Source organism: Heteronotia binoei, chromosome 5 (genome assembly GCF_032191835.1).
Source record: "Heteronotia binoei isolate CCM8104 ecotype False Entrance Well chromosome 5, APGP_CSIRO_Hbin_v1, whole genome shotgun sequence".
NCBI classification, from domain to species: Eukaryota; Metazoa; Chordata; class Lepidosauria; order Squamata; family Gekkonidae; genus Heteronotia; species Heteronotia binoei.
In genome coordinates, this window is record NC_083227.1 from 118,214,474 (window position 1) to 118,227,084 (window position 12,611).

Here is a 12,611-nt window from a genome sequence, read left to right on the forward strand (position 1 = left end):
GCAGCAGTTTTGAGGAGCTACCTCATGAACATTGACTCATAATGCTCTTTTGTATTTTTGAAAGTCTTGTGGAAATAAATTCTTACTGTCTCTATGCTAAATATAGCAAACAAAATGCTAAAGTCAGACACTTAAATGAATGCACAGAGAGATCTTCTCCTGGGATGGCTTGTTGTCAACTGGTTGCTAATATAAGGATATGGTGGAGTATGAAGGGGCATGTATTGTGATTCTGATTCTGGAGCCATACTTTGAAGTTAATGCTGCTCATGAGTACAGTGCCAATGGGATACTAGGCACTTTACAGAATACGGCTGCAATTCTATGAACATTTACATGGAAATAAGCCCTACTGCACAGAGTACATTACTGCAAGTGCAGAATTGTGTTGCATAAAAATATGCTCTAGCCCTAGTCCAAATGGTTTAGAACTCACTTTAAATGGATCAGGCAGAGATAGAGATCATGTGAAGGTGCCTATCTGACAGAGATCCTGCCTCTCATAAAGATTATTTCAGTGTGGCCCTGCAGATGACATCACAAGTAGATAAAAGAGTTGTGTCCACCTGAAGCAGGACCCTGTTGGTAGTTGCCCCAGTATTGTAGAATTACCTCCTTTTGGAAGACCTAATTGACCTCCTTTAGGAGGCAAGGCTTCTTTATTCCAGCAAGTTTTTAGCTGTTATATTTAAATTGGTTTTGGTGAGGAAAAATATTTGTTTTATACAATCAGAAACCCAGTGACACCAGAAAGACTTACTTAATTAAAAACAATTCAAGAAAATGACCTCTAACTCATCTATACATTTACATATGTATATTGATATTTAAAATAGTTATTGATACTTATTGATGTTTAAAATAGTGTTATTGATATTTAAAATACTTTGCAATATGCTAAAAGATATTGTTATTATAGACGTTCAGGTATTGTTATGATATGGTGTTAATCCATTTGTCCATCTGGCCCAGTACTCATAGCAGCTCTCCAGTCAGGTCTTTTCCCATCTTGCTGGCTGATGGGAATTTTGGGATTTGCTTTAAACTGCAAATGGAACTTGGAGCCTTTTGCATAACAAGCACATACTCTGCCACTGAGTGGAGAGGTCAAGGTGCAGGCAATGAGTACAAAATAGCAGGGGGCCCACCAGCACTGGAAAAGCATCCAAGGTGCGGTTAGAGTGGTTGAGGAATTCAAAAGAGGAGAAGAAGAAGAGAACAAATGAGAAGAACTTGACAAATAGGGTTACCAGCTCTGGGCTGGGAAATACCTGGAGATTTTGGGAGTGGATCCTGAGGAGGACAGAGTTTGGGGAGGGGAGGGACTTTAATAGTATATAATGCCATAAAATCCACCTTTCAAAGTGGCCATTTTCTCCAGGTGAGATCAGTTGTAATAGTAGATCTCCAGCCACCACCTGGAAGCCGGCAACCCTATTGTCAAAGGACTGGGAACCTGTTTCAGACAAGCCTAAGCTGAATGAATGTGCTTTTTATTGAACACTTCTGGCAGTGGCAGTTTTCCACTGCAAGGGTCCTTCCCAGTGTTTTGGCATTTCATGGCGTTTGAGGTCATTCCAGGTTAAACTAATCATATTAATTTATTCTCCTTTCTTTAGTTGATTTCTCCAGGGACTCTTTGCAGGGAACAATCTAGACCCTGTGACCTACCAGAATATTGTACAGGCAAATCACCATTCTGCCCTGCAAACTTTTACCAGTTGGATGGCACCCCATGTGCCAATGGGAGAGCCTATTGCTACAGTGGGATGTGCCTTACATATGAGCAGCAGTGCTTGCAGCTCTGGGGAAATGGTAAGGAAACTTTAACACTGTAACTGAAGTAAGGTTGTGAGTCTCTTGGAGCAGCTGGTGGGGGATGGTGGGGGGTACACTTATTGGGGTGGGGAGGAATACTGAAAATTAAAGCAACATGCCTAAGTGACCCAGAAGTGACATAGGCACATCTAGGGGGAGTTTTGCCCAAAAACCAGAGTGTTGCCCCCTCAACATGCCTATGCCACTTCCAGGACACTTAGGCATGTTGCATTAATTAAAATTAGCTTCTATCATAGAGTTTTGCCCAGAAACCAGAACATCACCCTTGATGTGTCTGTGTCATCTCCCGGTCACTTAGGCACATCACACTAATTTCCAGTGTTCCTCCCTTTTTTGGGAGAGGTATAATTCCTCCCCCCAGCCAGTGGGGTGGCAGCGTAGAAGTGGAGCTGAAAGCAGATTGGGAGGTCTGGCATCCTTAATATGAAGAGGTGTTGCATGCACACAAAAGCTTATACCTTGAATAAAACGTTGTTGGTCTTAAAGATGCCACTGGACTCAAACTTTGTTCCAGAACACTATATGGCTAGAGGTGTAAAATTTTCAAGTCACGAGAAAAAAAATATTTTCTTCCAGTTATTTTTTGGGAAGAACTGAAATATATGCAACACTTACTTGTTTTATCAAACCTAAACTACTTTTATTGCTTTAACAACAAAAAATGTATCATTTATAACTTATATGGCATATACAACTGCAATATCTGACATAGAACAAAGTTTGAGTGCTGTGGCACCTGTAAGACCAACAAAGTTTTATTCTTATTTATTTATTTACACATTTGATGTATTTATGGAATTTAAAAGTTTAAAATGACTTAATTTTCTATTGACAGAATTGCAAACATACCCAGTACTTGAGCTAAAACTGCAAGCAGATGCCCCCAATCCTACCTTAGTATATGTATCTGAAAAGTACAAAAAATGGGAGTCAAGAGACAACACAAGCTTTGTGATAGATAACAAAATATATAATTTGTCAGTAAAATGGTCACACATAGGGTTGCCATGTGCCTCTGAGTCCCCAGCAGAGGACTTTGGGGACAGTCCCAGAGGGAGGTGGGGTGTATGACATCATTCAGAAGTGATACCGTCACATTGGGGACCAGCGCCTGTGCTCCAAGCGTGCTTCCCTCAATGAGATTAGATATACTTTTAGGTATAGAAATGTGTCTTGTATTTAAGAGCTGTATATATATCATGCCCACTTTGTTCTGTTGTTTTTTTTTAAATTTCATTTCGAGAGGAAATATTTCAAGTGAGTCTTTTCCCAGTTTTTTCCATCAATTTTTTTTAAAAGGCCTTGGTGACAAAAATAATAATTTAATTTTTGTTCCAGATTTTTCTAATATTTTCCCCTGAGTCTTCATGTAGAATCATAGAGTTGGAAGGGTCACCTAGTCCAATCATGTTTGTTGAATTTTCTTTACTATATTGTTAAAGGTACAAGAACTCTATTTCATATGAGGCCCTTCATTTTGACAGGTTTTCATACTGATTTAAAATTCAAAAGAAATATAATGAAGAATTGTCACATGCTATGTCCTCTGACCCCTAACATTAAAAAAATGTCTTTAAAATATTTATGGATTTAACAGATAATAGTTTATGGATCTTATTCCCCATCATCTTGCTTTGGATGTTCTGGGGATGAAGAATCTTTTTAAAGTTTTTCTTCAAACTGTTTGGGCTAGAATCTTTTAATAAAATCGAATATTACAGATTTCCATGTCAAGATAAGTCACCAGGTGAATTGTATGTGGACCTCAAGACGTGTATTATACACCAGTGCCCAGTGCTATTGATGTTTTATCTCCGGGGGGAGACATTTTTGTTCTATTTTGAAGAAGATATCATGGCTTCCCATCAAATGCCGTAGACAAATGAAGATGGGTAATAGATCTGTATAAGCTGCAATCTTCTATGCAAATCAGTCACATAAATCCCTTCCATCTAGGAGCACGGCCAGCCCCTGACACCTGCTTTGAGAGGGTGAATGCTGCTGGAGATCCCTATGGGAACTGTGGGAAGGATGTCAATGGCAGATACAAGAAGTGTGATACAAGGTGGAGTACAGATCAGCTGTTCTGGGATGATTGCACTTGTGTTCTCAAAAGTTGGAAGATAAAAAATTAATCAAATCTGTGATACAGCTAGCTTCAAATTAACTTTTGCCAATTGGTAATTGTGTTATGTTTTTAAGAAGACACTACTAACAACAGTGATTGTTGACATAATTCTTGTCAAGAAAGCAAAAAGAAGCCATTCTTCTTAATATCTCCTCAGAATATTCTTCTGCTACTCTTGTGGGTGTGCACTTCACCACCAGGTGGAACAGTAGAATAATTAATCATGAGCAAATACCCTTCCTACTGTGTGATGTGGCAATCTATAGTACCTGTTCAAGAGCAGGTCTGCTGCTTGGAATGGAACACTTCCTGGCTGGCAGGCAGGGCTACCATTCTCTGGGTAGTGGCAACTAGCATTTCCCTGGGCCACAAGAACTAAGCCCTAATGCAGCCCTTCCTGCCCTCCTTCTCACAATCTGCCTAAGTTCACAGACTCAGCATTGCTGTCAGATGGCCATCCGGCCTCTTCTTCAAAACCTCCAAGGAAAGAGCCCACCTCCTCTTGAGGAAGCCCACCCTCTCCTGAGGAGTCCACAGGGTTGTAGAAAAGGGAGGGATTAGATAACTGAAGTCACTTCTGCTCATGCAGCCAGAAGGGGATCACTATCTGAGTAACTCCCCCCCTTCAAGTCTCCCAGTTGTTGCCAGCTGAGGACTGGCAACTTCCGCACCCAGGGAGCTTCAGGGCAGAGAGGAGATCTGGAACTGCAACTAGAAGACTGCAGATTTATACCCCGCCCTTCTTTCTGAATCAGAGACTCAGAGTGGCTTACAATCTCCTATATCTTCTCCCCCCACAACAGACACCCTGTGAGAGGGGCTGAGAGGGCTCTCACAGGAGCTGCTCTTTCAAGGACAACTCCTATGAGAGCTATGGCTGAACCAAGGCCATTCCAGCAGGTGCAAGTGGAGGAGTGGGGAATCAAACCCAGTTCTCCTAGATAAGAGTCCTCACACTTAACCACTACACCAAACTGGCTCTACACAGTCTACATGGCTGCTTTGGAAGGTGGACTCCATGCCATTATGCCCCTCTGAGATCCCTCCCCTCCACAAACCCACCTTCTCAAGGTTCCACCCTCCAAATCTCCAGGAAATTCCCAACCCAGAACTGGCAACTCTGCCAGCAAATGTTTCCCTGATGACAGGATGAACACATGAAACTACCTGATGCTTTGGGTCTGGGTAGTTCAGTGCTGTTTATGCTGACTGATAGCTGTCTCCAGAGTCTGATCCATTAAATATTCTATAGGTCAAAAACATTGCCTTGAATTACACACACACACACACGCACAAAAAGGTAATGGGAAGTCACTGTGGATACTGAAGAACATGTGCACTGTGCTTCTAAAGGTTTACTTCTGTTGTGAGTTGGGTTATCACCTGTTTCATCAATTGAACTTTTCAGGTGGGCATCTCCTAATACCATGTCTCAGTAGCATAAATAATGGTTGTCATGTTCTTAGCACTTCTTAGGTTATTTTTTAGTAAGTAAAGTTCATTGTATCTAAGAGAAACAGAAATGGTACTGATTGTGCTTTGATTACTGTACCTTTTCTTCTCTTTTCAGAGATGCTAAGTGTGGGAAGATTCAGTGTCAAAGCTCTGCAGCAAAGCCTTTGGAGTCCAATGCTGTTGCAATTGATACAACTATTATGTTGAATGGAAGGCAAATCCGCTGCCGTGGAACTCATGTATATCGAAATGAAGAAGAAGGAGGGGATATATTGGACCCAGGACTTGTGATGGCAGGAACTAAGTGTGGTGACAGTCATGTAAGTGCAGATTGCCTTCTGCAGTTTTAGTAATCCACCCTGGAATGAAATTTGATCACTATCCTTCAACATGGTGAAGTTCTTTTGTTTTATACATTGGAGGGGGGGGGGGGCGGGAAATGGAGCTGTCTTCAGTGGGTGCTATTAGACAGCATCTTAGTTCTGGAGATGATGACTTCCCTTCAAGCCTCTCTCTTCTTTACTAGCCTACTCTCTCACTGTCATACGCAGACAAGGAAAAACTTTGAAGCTTATCTAATATGTTCAGTTTTGTCCTGCTTTTCCTCCAAGGAGCTCAGGGTTCTTCCCTTCCATGCATGGTAATTTCCTCCCCCATTCCATCCTTATAACACCCTGCTGAGGTAGATTATCCTAAGACAAAGTGACCAGCCCAGTGAGACTCATGTGAGGATTTGAACCCAAAGCTTGAAAGGCATTATCCAAAACCTTATGGCTCTCAAATATAGTCTTGCTATATTAGAAATTATGCATAGCCCCCTTAGAAATTATGCATAGCAATGCAGTGTGGAAAGGGTAGGGAACTTTTGGTCATGCAAGCAACAAGAATTTAAAAAATAGGAAGATATTAGATTTATATTCAGTACTGTAGCTACGGGGTGGGGGTGGAGGTCTCTGGAGGCCCTGCCCCCGACTTCCTAATGAAATCCCCTACCTCAAGGCCCCCTGACCCGACAGAGCAGAAAGGGAGGGCCAGAGGTGGCTGTGGTGTGTCCTTGTGCTCTAGCAGCCAAGTTTTTGTCTCTTCAGTCTAGTGGCTGCTGAGAGCAGCCTGGTGAAGGAGGTGGATCACCAGGCTGGAAGACAGAAAGATCGATATTGGGGTACTGCAGCCACCAAGAATTCTTGGCAGCGAATGGGTTTCTTGGGCTACCCCTCCCCACCTCATGCTGCTTCTAAGAGATTTTCAAGGCACATGTTCCAGCCCATGGAAGGAGCCTGCTAGGCATGGGCACCCGCCCAACCTTACTTTGAGCTGACCCGGGCTTGCTCACTTGATGTTGCTGCCACTGCTGTAACTTTTCTCACCTGGAAGTTTCCGACAAGAGTAGACTGCGCTGCAGCCTTAGCCATACTCTGTATGCTCCAAGCGTGCTGCTGCTGGCAGCCTTTCTCTCACACCTTCCATTCTCTGCTCAAAGTCCCTGAGCTAGGAAAGAAACACTGCCATGTTAAAAAGGGGAGGGGGAGAAGGAGGGCAGGGATCAGGCTTCCTCCCTTGCCCCTTCGATGAGCTGGCAATCTAGTCTGAAGCTGCATGGAGGAGAAGAAAGAGCAGGACATGGTTAGGAAGCAGGGAGGAGAGCACAGGAGTAGGTGGGTGGGAAAGGAGGCCTCATTGTCTTCTCTTTGCACACACAGATACTGACAGATAAAGCTCAGTGAAGACACACACAGGCAAGTGTGGTCCAGCTGTTGGGGCTTGATTGCCCAGGAGTCTAGCTTTCATTCTCATGTGCACCTTGGATGGTTTCAAGCTGAAACCTCACAACTCAAGCTCTCCCTCTGCTTCCCAGCCATCACCCAGAGGGGAGAAGGTAGAAACCCCCCCATTCTCCTGCCCCCCCTTTCTCCAAGCAAGCAAGCAGTTGGGGGTATATTCCAGGAAAAGGGGAGGGGGTTGGTTTTTGTTTTTAGTTTTCTTTTCCCAGCCAACCTCTTGGCTGGCAAAGGCTAATGGGTCAAAGAGCTGAGCAATCTGACCAATGTGCACTAATAGTTATCCAGTTGTAACTGGTTCCTAAAGAGATTCAGGTCACCGTATATGAGCTCAAAATGAGAGGTGATGGCTGTGGTTCCCAAAGCTGCACTGGAAATAGGGTTGCCAAGTCCAATTCAAGAAATATCTGGGGACTTTGGGGGTGGAGCCAGGAGACTTTGGGGGTGGAGCCAGGAGACATTGGGGTGGAGCCAGCAGCAAGGGCATGATAAGCATATTTGAACTCCAAAGGAAGTTCTTGCCATCATATTTAAAGGAACTGCATACCTTTTAAATGCCTTCCCTCCTTTGGAAATAATGAAAGATAGGGGCACCATCTTTTGGGGTCGTAGAATTGGACCCCCTGGTCCAATCATTTTGAAACTTGGAGGGTATTTTGGGAAGAGGCACTGGATGCTATGATATAAATTTGAAGACGAAAAAGAAGAAGAAGATATTGGATTTCTATCCCGCCCTCCACTCCGAAGAGTCTCCGAGCGGCTCACAATCTCCTTTACCTTCCTCCCCCACAACAGACACCCTGTGAGGTGGGTGGGGCTGGAGAGGGCTCTCACAGCAGCTGCCCTTTCAAGGACAACCTCTGCCAGAGCTAAGGCTGACCCAAGGCCATGCTAGCAGGTGCAAGTGGAGGAGTGGGGAATCAAACCTGGTTCTCCCAGATAAGAGTCCGCACACTTAACCATTACACCAAACTGGCTCTATTTGGTGCCTCTATTTCAAAAAACAGCCCCCCAGAGATCATACCCACAGATCAATTATCCATTATTCTATGGGAATTGAGCTTCATAGGGAATAATGGAGTGGCCAGCAGACATTTCCCCCCACCTTCTGCTTTCTGATGACCCTGAAGTGGGGGAAGGGCCTCCAAATCAGGGGATCCCCTGTCCCTACCTGGGGATTGGCAACCCAAAGCTCAGAAGGCAAGTTCACCCAGTAACACTGCTTAGAACAGCAGCCTTAATTCAGCATGCCTACTTCAAAGAGCGCTCCCAAATCAGCGTGCACAAGGTTGGGGCAGCTCTCTTCAGCAGGAAACAGAGGCACTGTGATCTTTCTTGCACCTAGTAGGGAGTAAGCTCAGCTGAAACACTGGGATTTGCTTCCAAGTAAATGTGCAAAAAGAAGAAGATTATGAAGAAGTTGGATGACGGAAGCCTGTGGAATGCAAAGCGGCTGCAAATTGAACCCAGCAGGTTCTCTGTGTAAACGCCGGGATTGAGAAGTGAAAGAGGAGCCAGAAAGCCGGGGGGGGGGGGGGGGGGGGACACGGCAATCCTACAAGGGCTAGGCAGTATGCAGTTAACTTACCACTCCCCCCCTGCCCCGCTCCAGGAGGCCCTCCTACCTTTGTGTGCGTGACTGCAACCAAAGTTCCCTTCAGAAGATCAGATGAAGGGGGCTTTGAATCTTAAAAGCTGTTTATAACCCTTAAAATCTTGGTGGTCTCTTAAGGTGTTCCTGGACTCGGCTTGGCTCTTCTCGTGCAGAGGAACTGAGCTCTCCACCTTAAGCAACTGCTCACAACGGAATCGCTTCCAGATGCCATACCCCCCACCTCGCTTCCAGTTTTTTGGAAAGTGGGAGATAAGGGGGCTAATCCTGGGGTCCCCCGCCAGGGCGGGAGGTTTGGGAAGCCTAACTGGAAACATTTATGCTGCCTGATACCCTGATTCTGAACACGATGCAATCATTTCGCACAGTTTTTAATTTGAGAAATTAAACTGGCCCTGACTTGAAAAATCCTGGCTATAGGCCTGTTTATACCCCACCCTTCACTCGGAGTCTCAGAGTGGCTTACAGTCTCCTTCCCTTCTTCTCTCCATAATAGACACCCTATGAGGTCATTCCAGCAGTTGTATGTGGAGGAGAGGGGAAATCAAACCTGGTCCTCCCAGATAAGAGCCCACACAACCACTATACCAAACTGGCATTCCTCCACCACCTAATGATAGCTGTTCCTCAAGTGGGCAGTTTCAAGAACAGTTTCCAAGTGCTGTCTCTGGAATGGCTGGTGAAGCTAGCAAGGAACATGAGACCTTCTCAGGCAGGAGCAGTGTAGCATCACACAATTTTGTATTTCATATACTGCAAGCATTTAAAGTTATCCATATCTTCAGTCTTGTTCTTCCTGTTATAGATTTGCTTTGAGGGCCACTGTCGGAACACCTCCTTCTTAGATACTGGAGACTGTGGGAAGAAGTGCAATGGTCAGGGAGTAAGTATCTTTTGTCTAACTTTCTGGCTTTAAAATCAAATTTTGTGTGGTTTTGTATTTATTGCTTGCCTGGTTCCATTGACTTCCCCCTCTACATTCTGTAAACCTAGATGAACTATAGGAAGAAAATATGAAGCAGAAAATTTTGGGTAGCCAGAGAAATTCTCAGCTGTAGAAGGACTTCTTATTTAGAACCATAGAGCTGCAAGGGGCTTCCAGGGTCATCGAGTCCAACCCCCTGCATAATGCAGGAAAATCACAAGTACCTCCCCCTGCCCTCCTTCTCATGATCTGCCTAAGTTCACAGAATCAGCATTGCTGTCAAATGGCCATCTAGCCTCTGTTTAAAAACCTCCAAAGAAGAAAAGCCCACCACCTTGCAAGGAAGCATGTTCCATTGAGGAACCACTCTGTCAGGAACTTCTTCCTAATGTTTAACCAGAAACTCTTTTGATTTAATTTCAACCTGTTGGTTCTGGTCTGACCTTCTGGGGCAACAGAAAACAACTCTGCACAATCCTCTATGATAACCCTTCAAGTACTTGAATATGGTGATCCTATCACCTCTCAGTTGTCTCCTCTCCAGGCTAAACATTTGATCAGATCAACTGGGGGGACTTGGTTATGAGACTTGAAAATCCATTTTTGCTCAGATTGGTTTGGAATATGCCTACATATGGTTTGTACATTTGATTTGAAAAATATTCTGTACTATTTTTATCCAACATTAAGGGCATTCACAGAAATAATGTCTAAAAGGCTCAAATAGCTGCCTAGGTCTGAAACTGTTCTTTTAAAAAAGAGGGAGGGAACAGTAAATTTTTATTCTGGTCTTCCTCCAAGAGGCTCAGGGCAGTATATGACAGTAGAAACAAACTGGGAGGCCAAAAGAGCCCTGCCCTCAGACCCAGATAGAGGGAGAAAGAACGGGCTCGAGAGTGAAGGCTGCCAGCTCATGATGGTGTACAGTCAGGGCTTCTAGCTCATGGCAGCTTCCACACAGCTCAGGTGGGGCTCTCCTTTTCCTGGTGGCTTTAATAGCCAATCAGCTCCTGGAAAGAAGGCAGTGGGTTGGATGCAGTGATGAATGGATACAAGGACTGAGGATTTTCCCCTCTTCCCTCTCTCTCCAACAGTGAGAGCTAGTTTGGTGTAGTGGTTAAGTGCATGGATTCTTTTCTGAGAGAACTGGGTTTGATTCCTCACTCCTCCACATGCAGCTACTGGGAATGACCTTGGATCAGTCATAACTCAGAGCTGTTCTGCTCAAGAGCAATTCTTGGGAGATCTCTCTCAGCTCCATCTACCTCAAAGGGTGTCTGTTGTGGGGAAGGGAAGTGAAAGGAGATTGTAAGCCACTCTAAATGATGGATTGGGTATGAATCCAATATCTTCTTCTTCCCTTCAAACCCTAGGAAAGTTGATTCCCAAGTTCATGAGACTCACATACAATAATAATGATGACTCAGTGGATTGTATTGAGGAGAGAGAAATTTCAGTCACTGATATTCCATTGATGGAAGAAGCAGGAAGGACTGTTTTGGACCCTAATTCCTCTCTATTGCTGCTTCCCAGCCTGTGTGGCTTTTAATATTCAGAAATAATGCAACCCCAGGAATCAGCTTTCCCAGTATTGGAAGGGAATGTTTAGGGAGGAAGAAAGTAGGGAAGATCCACAATTGTTAGCATCCTTCTGTGATGCAACATTGGATCCAACCTTATTCAATAAACAAATAAATGAAATAAACTAGTAAGTGCATTAGTCTTTATTGCCCCATTTATATGGGATTTTTTAATCATATAAAAACTCAGATTCAGAAATTCTATTAGATATGATGAGCTAATCTGCATATAGAAGGATCTGTTATGGTAGAGTAAGTTGGAGTGGATTTCCTTCAGACAGCACTTGAGTAAAGTCAGTGCTTGGTGCTGAGTCTTACACCGATTCCTCACTAGCTTTCCCCTGGCTCAAGGGGGTTCTACTTTCCACCGCTCAAGCAATCAATTCCCCACCAATTGCTGCATGGGCACATTTTGATCTGTGGCTCCCTCCAGCTTCCCTTGCAGCTTCCAGAACTCTAAAAAACAAGAGCAGGAAGCCGTGAGGGAAATTGGAGAGAGCCATGGATCAAAATCTGCCCATGCAGCAACTAGGTGGGGAATTGATCGCTTGAACGGGAAAAACAGAAGCTTGGGGGTGGAACAACTGCTAGTGAGTAAATGGATCTGTATCTCTTGACAGATGGTGTCTTTCCTAACATGACAGAAATTGGGATGAGAAAAAGTATACCTACAACTTTGGACTGCCCCCTTCTCCATGTCATGAAAGCCAGTATAGTGTAGTGATGTGGCCTTGAGTCAGTCACAAGATCTTGCAGAGCTGTTCCTCTCAAGAGCAGTTTCTTGAAAGAGCTCACTCAGCTCCACCTACTTCACAGGGTGTCTGTTGTGGGGAGGAGAAGGGAAAGGAGATTGTAAGCTGCTCTGAGACTCCTTCAGATAGTGAAGGGCAGGGTATAAATCCAATCTCCTCTTCTTCTTCATTTCTAGCAGTATGATCTGAATGAGCTAAATCATCAAGAGCATTCTTCTCTTAAGAAAATAAGAGAAGCCATGTTGGATCAGGCCAATGGCCCATCCAGTCCAACACTCTGTTTCACACAGTGGCCAAAAACAACAACAACCAAGTGCCATCAAGAGGCCCACCAGTGGGGCTAGAAGCCCTTCCACTGTGCCCCCCCCCCCCAAGCACAAGAATACATAGCATCACTGCCCCAGACAGAGAGTTCTAACAATAAGTTGTGGCTAATAGCCACTAATGGACTTCTGCTCCATATGTTTATCCATTCCCCTCTTGAAGCTGGCTATGCTTGTAGCCGCCACCACTTCCTGTGGCAGTGAATTCCACATGTTTAT

The 12,611-nt window shown here is 44.3% G+C and overlaps 1 protein-coding gene across 1 annotated transcript in view; it reads left to right on the plus strand.

Annotated features, from left to right (window-relative positions):
* Positions 1-12,611, plus strand: part of ADAM19 (ADAM metallopeptidase domain 19) — a 90,226-nt gene that overhangs the window by 63,851 nt on the left and 13,764 nt on the right. The window contains exons 14-17 of the mRNA XM_060240243.1: positions 1,620-1,815; positions 3,796-3,904; positions 5,538-5,742; positions 9,618-9,695. Coding sequence (XP_060096226.1) covers positions 1,620-1,815; positions 3,796-3,904; positions 5,538-5,742; positions 9,618-9,695 — 588 coding nt within the window. The remainder of the gene's footprint in view (positions 1-1,619; positions 1,816-3,795; positions 3,905-5,537; positions 5,743-9,617; positions 9,696-12,611) is intronic.